The sequence below is a fragment of the Triturus cristatus genome, chromosome 4_2, assembly GCF_964204655.1.
Source record: "Triturus cristatus chromosome 4_2, aTriCri1.1, whole genome shotgun sequence".
NCBI classification, from domain to species: Eukaryota; Metazoa; Chordata; class Amphibia; order Caudata; family Salamandridae; genus Triturus; species Triturus cristatus.
In genome coordinates, this window is record NC_140586.1 from 272,352,172 (window position 1) to 272,367,167 (window position 14,996).

General features: G+C 43.2%; 1 protein-coding gene across 1 annotated transcript in view; it reads left to right on the forward strand.

Annotated features, from left to right (window-relative positions):
• The window catches only part of SLC44A3 (solute carrier family 44 member 3), a 459,235-nt gene that overhangs the window by 390,833 nt on the left and 53,406 nt on the right, over nucleotides 1-14,996 (forward strand). Inside the window, exon 11 of the mRNA XM_085601492.1 lies at nucleotides 7,071-7,227. Coding sequence (XP_085457618.1) covers nucleotides 7,071-7,227 — 157 coding nt within the window. The remainder of the gene's footprint in view (nucleotides 1-7,070; nucleotides 7,228-14,996) is intronic.

Sequence of the window (14,996 nt, forward strand, 5' to 3'; positions counted from 1 at the left end):
GTTCCGCCTGGGAAGCCTTTGGGAGCATTTTCTGAAGCCCCTACAGAAGTCTCGCCTGGCTATCGCTTACGCGATAGCCAGGCGAGACCTAAAAAGACGATTGAGGAGCGAATATTCCATATGTTCTGGTGCAGGATCAGTGACTGAGCAAGAAAGAAAAGAGAGCCTGGCTAATGCAGGCTTTTGAAATCGGTGCACTGTTAATGGAACTGAAAGCAATAAAAAACAAATTAAAAAAACAATTGTACCGTCATTTCAAGCACATCTTTTTTTTTGTGGGGGGGGGGCCCTGGGCCAAACGTATTTGGGGCTCCTTGCTCATAATAGCTTTGAATTTATGATCAATTTCAGCTTTTTTATGAACTCTTTGGCCAGATCACTGACAGTGCACAGGCACCAAATTTTAAATGTGTTTACATCTAATATTCAGGAATTGTGACTTGTTAATATTGCTGCAAATTATCTCTGTGACGCCCTCCTATTTCTCATATGTGAGGTCCTTTTTTGAACCAAAATGAAACTTTTTTTTATGGAGGTTGCATTAAACCTAAACACAACATTTCTCTGCAAAATGTTTGTAATAGACTCACACAACACCCATATTAAACATAAATGAAAGGAAAACAGAATTTGGAACAATCTGTTTAAGAATTATTCAAGTTCACAAGGACAAGACTTTCTGCAGAACAGAGCTGGCTCTTTCAGGGGGCCCCCTGACAGGCTGGGGCCCTTGGCCAAAGCCCACTTTGCCCATTCCTTAAAACGTCTCTGCGCCATGTGTCTCTACTTAAAAGCTAGGCCACTGCATTTGTATGAACAAATACAATGCAATACAACTTTAAAAAATCAAAGGGTCCTTTGAGGACACTACTGATCGGCCAAAGCTACATTGCGCTATCTTATTGAGAGAGCAATGCAAATGGTATTCCTAGTTGCCAACAGCTGCACGTCGCCACCAGCAAAGACTTTGGTTGACAGTGGATTCTGCTGTGGGGAAATTTCTTTTTGATCGTTAAATGACATGTTCCTTTCATGCTTAGAGGGTTGGGCTCAATCTGTTGTCTCTGACTAAAGCATAGATAGGCCTCTTGTATTCAGTAATTCATCCATTCAAAATACTATGTGAAAGTTTTGCTAACTAGCATTACAATAGTGCATGGGTGATCCACACCTTGTTGTCTATTAGGTAGATAAATTGTTTGATTTTAAAAAGACCTCAGGAATTTAATAAAAGTTATTTTTAAACTTCTCCTCCGTGATGACTTCCTCTGAATTGACTTACTACTAGTCTTTGCTCGCAACAATATATCATCTCATTGGAAGTAAGCAAAAACAAAATTCTGTACACATGGAGGGCTTCGATATGTTGTTTTATAGTGGTGATAATCTGATATTGGCTAATGGGATTTGGTCGGCAGTACAAGGCCCCTTATCCCTATGCTTGGCGTCCTTCAACATATACATTCCGTCATTAGCCTTGTACTGGATACAATGTTCCTATGGAGAGGGACCAATCCTGACAAAAGTTATATGAAAAAGGCTGCTTTATTGAAAGCAACCACAAGAACCACAACTACTCCAGCTTAGCCGCACACTCTAAATCACCCTAACAACTTTCCTGATATTGATCTCTAACCCCAACACCCCACCCCTAAATCATTCCTTCCCCTGGTGGCTTTAGAGATGGCTCTAGAGTCCCTTTCCCAATCCACCATAGGCAACATTCAACATTCAACCTTTTAATCCACTTTCATTGAAACACCCCTCTTTGTTACATTTATCATCAGCTCTCCTTTTCTTCTCTGCCTGCCTGGCACCAAGCCCAGGTCACTTCCAACTCCATTGTCCATCATGTCTTCCCATTGTGTCTTTCTCCACAATTTTCCTCTTCTAACCATTCCCTCTCTTACCTGCCTAATTCTGAGTACTCGCTTTCTGCCACCAAAAACACCATCTTCTGACGTGTTCTTTCTTTCCCCCACCACTCTTTTCTGCCTATTGCACCAGTCTTCAGCATACCCATCACTTGCATAATGTGAAAGCTGTTGCCCAGTAGGGACAAATGCACCCTGTCTTGCTGAAACAAAATATTCCACTTAAATGCAATGTCCATATGGCTCACAATCCCAATACAATCTCGCGAAATCCCAACACTGCATGTTCACTTTATTCTTGCTTTGTTGATTGTGGCCAGCTCCCTCGTCTGCCTCTGCTGAGCAACAGCTGGGTCCACATAACCTCATCCCAGTCCCATCCTCCCAGGACCATTTCTAGTTCTTTTTAATCATTTTCAGCAACTTATGGACCTTTAGGTGTAGCAAGTAATTTTCCCTGAAGTGGATTAAAATTATTTATGTCAGGTCTTGGCTGGTTTGCCCTCAGTTCCTATAGCATGAGCAGTAGCTGGCTTCACCTCATCCCCCTTACACCATATCATAACACTGACACCATGCCATCTTCCAGTCTCAACTCCTAGCAATAGTGTTATTTGTTTGCATTATCCCCGCACATCTTACAATGGAATGGATGCATACATATCTACATCTGCTTCTTCATTCACAGAGCTTGCCTGCCAGCCCCCTTGGAGGCAGGAGGTAATAGCCAGTATGGCTGCTTGCATCCTTCAGCCCCCCCCCACCCTACATACCCTACAACCTTTTCAATTTCTGGCTCCCTAGGCTCGTCAGCCTATTTTCTCCACTCCCAACTCCATTGCTACCCTCATCCTAGAAGAGTGTGTTTTGTATTCCCTTCCCTACCATCCACCCTCTTGCAAACATTTTCTCAGTGACAATAACGCCTGGCAAGCTATCACACATCACCATCCTCATAAATGAACAACCAACCTGTCAACCCCCCACCCCCCTTGTCTCCCAGTTCTGTCTGTACGCCCTCACCAGGCAAATTTCAGCATTTTCTGACCCTCTCGAAACCGCCCAACATTCCTTCCTCTTTTGTGCCGTCTTTGTCCTCTTTATACTCACCCTTATCCCTTTTCCTTCAAGCCTCACGTCCTTCTCCGTAATCTGTGAAAGGTCTTGGCCCCCCACTACCTCTGGCACCCTGAAGGCTCCAACAAATCATGGACAATATTGCTCGAAACAGGCTCGTCTCTCATGCAGAAGTGCTTGCATGTCATTATCTTTTGCAGTGTTACTACTGTAATGCCATTTCTGATGTCCAATTTTCCTTTTACTTTCACATATTTTTCCACCACCCTCCTAATAAACTCCCCACCTACACACAACCGACGCTCCGCTTATGTTCCCAGAAACGCTTTCTATGAATGCTATCCATGCTGGTTTCCCTGTAATGGTTACCAACGACAACCTTCTCTCCTCCAATCTCAGTGATTCTACTTTTTTTACTGGCAGCCTCGAGATCATCCCCACCAAATCTAGCTCTGCACCCAGGCAGCTCAATGTTGTTGCTGCCCATTTAGTTCTTCCCAGTGGCTGCAGGATACCTAACTAGTACTATCCCTGCTTCATCCTCCTCAATTATGAATGCTCACTATACCCTAAGGCCTAGCCTACCAAAAGGAATTTGTAAAGGTACTCCCGGATTTGCTCAGACCCGCCACCTTCTGCACCACCCATTCCAAGAACCTGCTGAAAATTTCGAGATCACTGAAAACAGCATTGGCATGGCCTTATCCACAAAGTAATTGCTCCTGAACTGGAGCAGCCACCTGAAGGCTGACTTTGTCTGTCTTTCCTGTTTCAGCTGTGATCCCGCTGTTCCTTATCATGGCAATTGTTTTATCAATGCTCATTTAGCACACTGAGCATTCTACAGTCGCTATGTTGTCATTCACCAAATCTACCTTGGATCATGACAAATGGTGATTCAGCCGGTGTTCGCCATTATCTTTCTTTAGCAACACCACTGATGGGGAATATCATCCTGTCGTGGATCAGCATCTCTTCAAAGGGGCCCGCCATCCTGCCTACCATCACTTCTTTCTGCAGTTGTCTGAAACAATATGTTCCAATCGTCTGATGGACATCAAGTGGGAACCTGAAACTGCCTCCTTTTTCATAGATCCAGCATACTCATCCTGCTTTTGTTTTGGATTTAGGCCTCACCCCCTCCAGGTTGCCTAAAAGGGCCCATGTGGTAAGGATAACCCACTCGCCATGTAGGCAGTCAGTGTCTGCCATGTCAGAATCATGTACTGTAACCATTGCTCTTAGACTGTTTCACCACAGTACAGAGTTCCTCCTAACTCTGTACTCATTGTATCTAATCCACACTACATCCGCGACACTGATGTGTGCCTTCCTAATGACATTCTTATCTTTGTTTGCCTTGTCCTGCACAACTTTTTCTGGCCTCTGCTTCTGTCTGCCCTTGTTACACTTCTGTAAAGCCTCCTATCGCCCTAGCATTCTGTCCGCCCTGGTTCCTATTGTGCCAAAGTAGTTTTCATTATAATTCCCTGATCTCCATTGTCCCCTTCACCCACGTGCATCACCCGTTGCTATCTGGCTGTTTCTCCTCAATCCCTTGCTGTCCTCTTGTCCTGGTATCTGTCCTATGATCCCCACAATTTCAACTGGAATTGCTCAAATTTACCATGTTATCTGCCGTCATCACCGCTCGGTACAATCTGCTTCTCCATGTTGAGCCATACATTCCACCCCACCCTCTCCCCAGGTGAATGAACTTGCTGATATGCCCAGCCCATTGTCCTACCCAGGCTCACCTATGATGGTACGACTGTTCCTGTGTCACCCAGCCACACTTGCCATCTCAGGGTCCCCTGCCATCTCTACATTCTCTCTTGTCTGTCTTCACCTGAACTGCACTCTCAATGGCTCCATTCCGAATTCAGGGGATTGTAGCTTGGAGGCCAATCCTCAATGGCTTTCCTGTCTTTCTACCATTGGGGAGCCCCACTTTGCCCCCTCCTTGGAGGTTACCTAAATACAAAGATTGGGACCCACGCAGACTCTATTCTCTTTGGCCTTGTTTTACAGCTGTTCACTGCAGGGAATACATCCACTGCTCAGGCAATCTCCCTGAAGTTCTCAACAACTCGTATAGCCTCTCTCAATGGTGCACAGACTGGGGCTGGCACAGAGTGCCTCTTCCATTCACTCTTTCCTTGCATTACGTCTAAGCTTTGTGCATTCTCCCAAGGTGGTGACGTAGCACCCACTAACCTCTCCAAGCGTGGAGAGGGTATTGCCTCCCTTACACGTGGGTCCCCACTATCTACCCGTCTTCACCTACAGTAATTCATGAGTTACTTTTTTAACTAACATCACTTTACAATATGTGACCCAGCTCACATGTTGTACATATTACTTAGAAGTGATCTCTGTTAATGGCTCTCTTCAGATCTTCCTGGTTCTTACTTGCCATTACACAAACACACTGTGCTGTTACTTTAATACTGTTTTGGTTGCCTATTTTTCCTGCTTATTATTAGTTCATTTATGCCTGTTTTTTGCATTTGGGCAATGTTACAATTTATTACTTCATGCTCAACTCACTGTCTAACTAGTGAAACAGCTATACAAGAGCAAGACCGTATGTTTGTCGAGTTGTACATTTTTTAAACTTGATAAAATGAATAATCGAAGTGTATCAGGATTAAATAGAAGTTCTAAGTAGAGAGGAACCCTTATATGCACCAATGCATGGTTTTTCTAAAAGTAACATAATGCATACATTCAAAATCATTGTTAATCACGGCCAGGTCAACTGACAATAAATACTTCAAGACTTAAAACATGAAGTCTGACTCAAAACAACTAGTGGATAACCAACTGGTCAGCTTTATCTGAATTGAAGATAACTAACCGAACCACAGAGGATGGGGTATTCTCCCAGGCACAGCTATAGTTTACTGAAACATATCGGCTCCTAATATGATCTTCCTGCTGCTAGAGTCTAGGCTGGTCTCAGTTCTGGTAGCCTCATAGGATAAGCATTTGGCTGATCCGAGGGCACCCTTTTATACCTCGGCCTTCAGCTTAACAAACCCATGGATGACACCTTAAACCATCCCTCAGATCCCTAGGTCGTATCAGAATATCTCCAGCAATGTAAGATTTGTTTTGTTCATAGACCACTATAGTTAGCAGAACCTCTTTTCAGTCTATTCTTACAAGCTTTCAGTACATCACAATTGGACTCCATTAACTGGTCCAGTTAACCAATGTTCAAGAAATAGCTCAGGGTATCTATATACAAGTGCTCACTGCCACGTAAAGTCTTTTTTCATCATATGCATTTTTGAAATGCTGATCACCTGGAAACTGTTGACTGTCTATGCCTAAAGTATACCCAGACTGCTCCGGAGCTCGACTTAAGCCTGATGAAATACCACACATTTGGTATCCTGAAACAATGCACTCAATTTGGATGGTCTCGTGTTTTGGTGGGGACACCAAAATCCATCCACTTCCGTCAGTGAATCACTGATGTAAATGAATTACAGGACTGGGGCACGTAGCTGGACCTATCTGCCCCTGAGATTACAAATAACTTTCTTAGAAAGAGATGCATATAATTAACTAAAGATGGATCTGCATATCAGTGTACAGATACCTTACACCTTTAGTTTCCTTTCTCAAAAGTCTTGCTCCATTGGCCTTGTCAAAGGGAGGTAAAGAAGTGACAAATGCAGTACTTAATGGAGGGGTTCTAGATCTAACCGCATTTGATGCCCCTGTAGGGTATGTCACCATGTATCAGACATAGATTCATTCTCTAAGGTCTAATACATGGGTTGGCACACATTCTTCAGCTCAAGACCTAAATAGTCAACATTGAGATTGTAGGATGTTTGTTTTTTTCTTTTAAATTATTGTTAATAACCTACCCCAGCTGTGTTGGCAGTGGTTGCTTTGGTCACCTAGCCATAACAATAAGCTCAGTGACCGAGTCACCGTAAATACTTGGTAGGACTCTGGAGTATCCATAAACAGTACAAAAGAAATGAAAACAAAATAAATGTACATGTTTGCTATTTCACTACGCAAAGGTATACTGATTTGAAAGTATCAAATCATATATGTGCGACATATTATTAAGGGTGTTTGTTTTTTCTTCCATAGGGCTAAAAATAATCCTGCTCCTCACCCAATTCTGAACTCTGTATCTGTCCTGTTTTGCTATCACCAAGGAACGGTTGTCAAAGGGTCTTTTTTGCTCACATTGGTGAGAGTTCCAAGGATTATTTTCATGGGCCTTCTTAACCTCCTGAAGGGAAAGGTAGGTTCTTATTTTGATTATGTAATTTTTCAATGTTATGGTGGAAGTTCAGATTTTTAAAACTACTGTATAAGGTGATTCGGTTGTCTGAACGTATTTAGGCTTTGAAGCACTTTTCTCTTGTTTTTTCTTCAGACTAAATTGTGAGCATTTTTAGCAGTGAAGTGAAGGATTGTTACTTACCTTGCAAGCATCTGGTCTTGACATGTAGAGATGTAAATTCACATGCTTTGCATACTCCTGCCATCTAGGGTTGGGTCCAGATGTGTGCAAGTTGTTTGTCTTCAAAGAAGTCTTTCTAGTCACGAGGTAAAGTGACTCCTCCTCTTCGTAATAGTGTGCATGGGCATCGACTCCATTGTAAGATTGTTTTCTCTCAGGCGGTGAGAATTAAGTATAGGAAAGTGTCAGTAAAGAGATGTCCATTCGTATGCAAAGGTAAAAAGAAACTGCAGTGGCCACAGGTGTCCGGGGAGGAGGGTGGGCGCATGTGAATCTACAGCGCTACATGCCAAGAACAGATGCTTACAGTGTAACTAACATAATCCGTTTGAGGAATGTGTGGCGGTAGATACCCATGCTTCACACAGACTATAAAGCAGTGCCCTCCAAAAGTGGTGGCTAACCTCTGGGTGTTGCAGTTGTTTGAAAGAGTGTACGTACCACTGCCTGACCTACGTTAGCTTGTTGGCGTGCTAGGACATCCACACAATAATGTTTAGTGAAAGTGTGTGGTATAGGCGACGTAGGTGCCCTTCATATATCAGCTAGTCAGATATTGCCTAGGAAAGCCATGGAAGCCCCTGTTTTGAAAGAGTGTGGTAAGGTCCTTTTAGCTTTGATGTAACATTTGTTAATGCATTTAAATATCCGTCGGGCAATGCCTGATATGAATATGGGCCTTACTTTATGGCGGGAGGGGGGAGTGAAAAAGCAACACAGAGTTGTTTAGTCTTACAAGTCTTTAGTTCTGTCAATGTATTGCATTAGATCCCTTTTAACATCTAATATATGAAGAGTCCTTTCAGCAACTGAATCTGGTTGAGGTAAAAATGCAAGTAACCAACTGATTAGTTAAAGTGGAAAGGGGAGACCACCTTTGGAAGGAATTTTGGCTTGATACAGAGAGACACCCTAGCCCTGTGTAGTTGGAAGAACGGCTCTTCTAAAGTTAGTGCCTGGAGCTCACCAACACGTCCAAGTGAAGTGATGGCAATTTAAAAAAAAGCCTTCCAAGGTAGGAATTGGTGGGCACAAATATGTAGTGGACCCATAAGTCTCATGAAAATGATATTAAGATTCCAGGTAGGTGGAGCTTCAGGTGGAATCCCTCTCTTATGGCCTTCTATAAAAGCTTTGATAATTGGTACTTTAAACAAAGATAAGTGTTGCCTAGTTTTTAGATAGGTGGGCACTAATCTTATGGGTGTGACCGCAAGGCCAGGGAGTTGTACATGTAAAAGGTAACAGACAATGTTGTGTACTGTAGCATTAAATGGAGTGATACCATTAGTCTGCCAACAACAGACAAATCTTTTTGCTTTGGCTGCATAGCATGCTCTAGTAGTAGATTTACAGGCTTCTTTTAGAATGGTCTTAAATTCTGGTGAGAGATTGAGATAACTGAAGTCTAAGACCTCATTAGCCAAATCACTAGGTTGAGTTCCCTGGGATTTGGGTGTCTGATTTCTCCATATTCTGAGTGAGAAGATCTGGGGTGAGCTAGAGCTTCTCATATGGGACTACTGAGAGTTCGAGTATTGTTGTGAACCAGGGCTCTCGGGCTCATGTGGGAGCTACCAGTAGGAGTGTGAGAGATGTATTTATTTTATTTATTATGAAGGTTTTATATAGCGCGAACAAGACCCTTGCGGGTATCAGAAAGTTTTACAGGGGTAGATATCAGCAACACAAGAATACAGAGTTACAAATTGAGTCTTGGTAAACAACACATCCATAGTGGGAATTAGATAACATGTTCATGTGAATTTCCTTAGGAGTAGAGACTTAACTTCTTTCTTGAAGGAGGTAGAAGAGGGATTCCGTCTGGTTTCTGGGGGCAGTGCGTTCCAAATCCTTGGAGCGATTCCAGAGAAGGCACGGTTGTATGATTTCTTCTTGGCAAAACGTTGTGGTTTCAGAAGAAGATTGCTGGAACTTCTAGAGGATCTGTTGCCACAAGAGAGCACAAGTTTCTGGGCCAGGTACCTCGGAGTATTGTGATGTAAGGCTTTGTGGGCCATGCAGGCTATTTTAAGTTGAATTCTAGCTTCAAAAGGAAGCCAGTTAAGAGCTCTAAGGTCGGGGGTAATGTGACAATTTCTTTTTGAGCCCATAATAAGTCTGGCCGCTGAATTCAGCGAGGCTCTTAGAGGGGCCGTTGTCGATCTGGGAAGACCGCAGAGCATTGCACTCCCATAGTCAAGTCTTGGGATTACTAGTGTTTGAACTGCCAGTTTGAAGTCCCTTGCGGGAAGGAAGGGTTTTAATTTTCTCAGGGTGTTCATCTGAATGTTTGCTCCATTTGTTGCAGCACTGATATGTTTCTGCATGTATAGATTTTTGTCGAGTGTTAATCCCAGCGACTTCGCTGAGTCAATGATGTGGGGATGGCAGTTGAGCGCTGTTAGTTGTTGAAGCCATTCTTCGATGATGGGTGTTTGGTTGGGTGGAGCAATTAGGAATAATTCAGTCTTGAGAGTATTTAGTTTCAGGTGATTTTCTACCAGCCAAGTCTGTTTTTTTTTGTAGAGTTGAGCTGAGAGATTTTATGTCCTCCAGAGGGGCGATTTTTAAGTATAGTTGTGCGTCGTCTGCAGACATGTGATATTGGATGTTTGAGGAGCTGAGAATAACGGTGAGTGGTTCCATGATGTGGTTGAAGAGTGTAGGTGAGAGGAATGAGCCCTGTGGAACACCTAATGTGACTAAAACGGCCATAGATCGGGATTGTTTGACCTTGAATCTTTGGGATCTATTTTTGAGGAAGGAGGTGAACCAGTTTAGAACTGATCCTGATAAGCCCATTCTATATTTCAAAAGGTCCAGAAGATTGTCATGTTTGACGGTGTCGAATGCCGAAGATAGATCAAGCAGGATTAGCAGACAGGCTTTGTTTTGGTCTAGGATTTTTAGTGCGTCATCTACTATGTGGGTCATGGCCGACTCCGTACAGTGCCATGCGCGAAAGCCGGATTCGTATTGGTTGAGCAGGTTGAAATGGTTGATGTGGTTTCCTAGCAGTATCTGTAAGCATTTTTCTAGGAATTTGGCCAGAGTTGGGATGTTAGAGATTGGTTAGTAATTGTTTAAGTCCATGTGATCTGCTGTTGGCTTCTTTAGGATAGGGGAGACCTGTCCAGATTTAAGGTTTTCTGGGATGAGTCCTTGAAGTAGAAAGGTATTGATAATCTTGGTCCACAGTGGTAATAACAGCAGTGTGAACTCTTTGAGGAAGTTTGCAGGAAGCGGATCGGTGAAGTGGTTAGAGGGGTTCAATGATGTGAGAATTTGAAAAAATTGCCTCTTCTGTATAAGTATTGAAGGAGGATCATTCAGCATTATTTTTGAAGGTGAACTTTGGTGTGCATAAGCTAGGAGATGCTAGAGATGGAGGTGGGGCGCTCTTGTGGGTGTCAGAGTGAGTTACTAAGGCCTTAAGTAGGTCCGTGTTTGTTTTCTGTCTTCTCAGTGAAGAAGGAAGCAAATTGTTTGCAACTGGGTAGTGCGCTTGGGCCAAGATGGGAGGTAGGGTAAGCCTTTAGATTGTGCTTTGACTAGTTCAAATTGTTTTTTGGGTCGATTTTTGGCTTGGTCTAATTGGTTCCTGAAAAAGATGTCTTTGGATTTTCTGATACTTCTATGGTAGGAGTTTCTGGTAGCTCTTAATAGTTTAAGGGGATCAGGGGGTGGTGATGATCTCCATTGGCATTCAATTAATCTTAGGGAACGTCTGTCATCATTGAGACTTCCGTCATACCATGGTTTGGAGTCTTTTGAGGCTAGCATCTTCAGCTGCAGGAGAGCAACTGTGCCTATGACTGTGGTTATAGAGGTTAAGTAGTGGTTTGTTAGTGCTTGAACATCAGATAGGTCTTCGGGGGGGGAAGCAAAAGGTTGGCGCTAAAGGATGTCAATAAATCCGTCCTGGCATTTTTTAAGTTTTGTTTCCATATTTTGGGTTTCATGGGCTGGGCTGAATATAGTTTTACTGGTTCATTAATGAAGAATGTGATGGTATGGTGGTCCGACCTATCACATGGGAAGATAGTATTCAATTGAATAGAGTCGGCGTTGGAAATGACCAGGTCTAGGATGGATCCCTTTTCATGTGTGGGGTTGTCGCAGATTTGGAAGAGGTCGAGGTCTGTGAGGAATGCTTTGAGGCTATTCACTGCAGAGTCGTTAAGGTAATTCCAGTGAAGATTAAGATCTCCAAGGAAGATTTGGGTGCTTTGTTGTCCAGAATTTGTGGTCACGATATCCATGAATTGTTCGATGATGTTTGTCTGAGCTTCTGAACCAAAAACGGAAGATCGAGGTGGAAAAGCGTCGGCAAATATTCCTGGCCTGTTCATCCATAGGGCATTGCCCCTGGATAGTGGGCGTAGGAACCTGGAGGTGAAGTCTGGGCATTTTATGTTTTGTGCTGTTGCGATCAGATCTATCTGTGCAAGCCCGCACTTGTGGAAGTAAGGGAGGAGGACTTTGGTGTGCAGTTCACACTCGTGGACTTGTTAACTCATCCTGCTGATGAGGTCGGCAAAATTATTGTCCATTCATGGCAGGTGTGCTGCTAGGAGATTAATGTTGTGATGTAGAGCCCAATGACAAATGGTCTGAGATAGGCGTGATAACTGTAAAGTGTGTCCCCCCCCCTTGTTTTTCTACATAGGACATTGGTGTCATATTGTCCGTACGGACTAAGACAATGTTGCCTATTAGGTGAGGTAGGAAGGCTTTTAATGCTAGGTGAACAGCTTGAAGCTCTAGGTAGTTGATGTGGAGACCCTGGTATTCTGTGTCCCGGAAACCCTGGGCGCTGACATTGTGTAAGTGAGCACCCCAACCTGTGAGTGATGCATCTGTTGTTAGGATGATGTGGGGAACAGGGTCGAGGAAAGGCCGCCCTTTCAACAGGTTGTTTGTGTTCCACTACTGCACAGAATAATGAGCGTGGCTGTCTATCAACACAAGATCCTCTAACTGACCCTGTGACTGCGGCCATTGTTTTGCTAGACATTCCTGCAGCTTGCGCATGTGTAAATGTGCATTAAGGACTATTTCGATGCATGATGCCATTTCTAATGGGTGCATGATAATTCTTGTCAGTTGTGGATTGGGTTGGAACTGTGGTATTAGTGTTTGGACATGTTGGATCCTAGGTGTATTGGGCTAGGCTAATCCTAGTTGTGTGTTGAGGATAGCCCCTACATATGGTGGAATCTGTAAAGGCTGAAGATGAGATTTTTGGAAAATGGTGGTTAAGCCTAGCTGATGAAGCAGGTTTATGGTACTTTGTGTGTGTTGTTGACATAGTGGAAGAGTACCGACATTGATAAGCCATTCATCAAGATATGAGAAGTTTTGTCTGAGTAAATGTGCTGCTTCCACTGCTAGGCATTTGGTGAATACTTGAAGTGCAGTAGTCACCTGAACGGCAGGACTTTGAATTGATAATGTTTGCCTGCTATCACAAATCTGAGTTATTTATGAAGTGCTGGATGTATCAGGATGTGAAAATAGACATCCTTTACGTCTAGAGCTGAGAGAAAGTTGCCTTGCTGCAGAAGTGGGGTAACTTCTTGAAGAGTGACCATATGGAAGTGCTCTGAGAGGATGGAGTGATTTAAGGGGCATAGATCTTGGCCGTAAAGATCTCTCCTCCTTGTGGATTAGGAAGTACACGGAATATACCCCTGATGCTGTAGAGGAACGGTTTCTATAGCTCCTTTGAGAAGCAGAGCTTGACCTTCCTGTTTGAGTATTGTTTGGTATTCCAGAGAGAGCCTGTGAGCTCAAGGTGGAATGTTTGGAGATGTGGTGATGAGCTCCAGACAATAACCATGTTATGTCCAACACCCACTGATCCAAAATAATGGATTACCAAGTGGGGGGAAACTGTTGCACTCTCTACCTACAGGTGTGGAAGGATCGGGGGAAGAAGAGCGTCACTGTGTTGTGGTGGATGGAGCACCTTTTCCTCTACCTCTTTTGTTGTTGACCCTGTAGGTGCCCCTATAATATCCTCTGGGAGAGGATTGGTGACTCTGACCTCTATGGCATGAGGACGAGGCATTAGAAGATGTCGTTGCATCCGCCCTATAGGAAGAGTGGTGAAAGGTGTCACTAGATGGCAGGAGTATGCAAAGCGTGTGTAGCTACAGCCACACATGCCACAAGCTTTTTCCCAACTTCATCCTGAAATATCAGACAGAAATTCATTCAGTAAAAACATGAGCAAAAACAGTTGCAAAAACATGGGATGAGCTGAGATGAACACAAAAGCAGAATGTAAAAAATGTATGCTGTTTGAATGTTTCAAGAGTCAATTCACCTAAAGAGAATTTGCTCCCAAATTACTTGCGTCTTCTTTAAAACAGTAAGGCACACATAAGAAAAATGTGCCCAATTCACAAAAGAAAATACAAGTTTAATTTATGAGCATATGATTTATCCTTGTGTACTCAAGAAATGTGTATCTTACTCTAATCCAATCAGTGTGCTCAAAGATGCTGGCCTATACAGCAGAGTGTCAGAGTAGTGCTAAAGGGTAGTCTTTGACATTTATGGTTTACATCTACACATTAGTGCATTCCACAGCAGTTGTGGTGAATCAGAAATCAGAAACTAAAGATTTTATCCAGTCTTCTCTGGAAGATCAGTGCTCTTCGCTTAGCATGGCATAATTCTGGGTTTTTACATTTTGAGTTCATTTCCCCATAACCATGTCTGATGCCTGTGCCTTGGAAAGAGAGGATGAGCCTCCTGTTACCCCTCAGCTCACAAAATGAGAGCAAACGTGTTTACCTGCCCCTGGGAGAGCTGTGAAACCAGATGCAGTCCTACACAATTCCTGAATAAGCTTTAATACTCATGGGGAACCTCACCAGCCAGCCTGGACTGTAGTTGATCAATGAGAGGAAGACAGGCCTTTTTTTACAGTTTTTATCCTCGGTGGATGTCAACCCAAAGCCCAGCTTTCAATGTGGCACTGCCTAGGGGGCTTCCTTCAAGGTGAAACACAGCGAAGGGCCAATCACAGTGGAACATTAAACCAACAACAGTTACAGCAGAACAAAAATGATATCTCGAGGATAAATCCTGCTTATTGTCTCATGGGATTTAAAGGCAATTATCTTGAATGAGGACACCGAACATCAGGTTTTCTTGCATATATACCAGATAAACATGTCTCATCATTCAAACAGATACTTGGTTTCAGCCTCCCTACTTCTGAATGTCCAAACCCTTAAATTCATAAAAAGGCCACTCACCCTACTGCTTTTTGTAGTGGCTGATGCTAATGACCACCACATGTTTACCACATTATACCGTACTCGATTGTCCTTGCTGGGACTATTTAAGGTAAACCCAGCATAAATCTGACTATTTTTTAAATCTGATTTGAAATTATTCTTAATCTCAGCACTTTCTTTCAACTATTGAAGCGGAAAATGAAGTACCATCATTGGGGATAACCATACATTGCAATCCATAATGAAACACACCAAAAGATGAAACCTCTCTATGCCACTGTAAAACAGCCT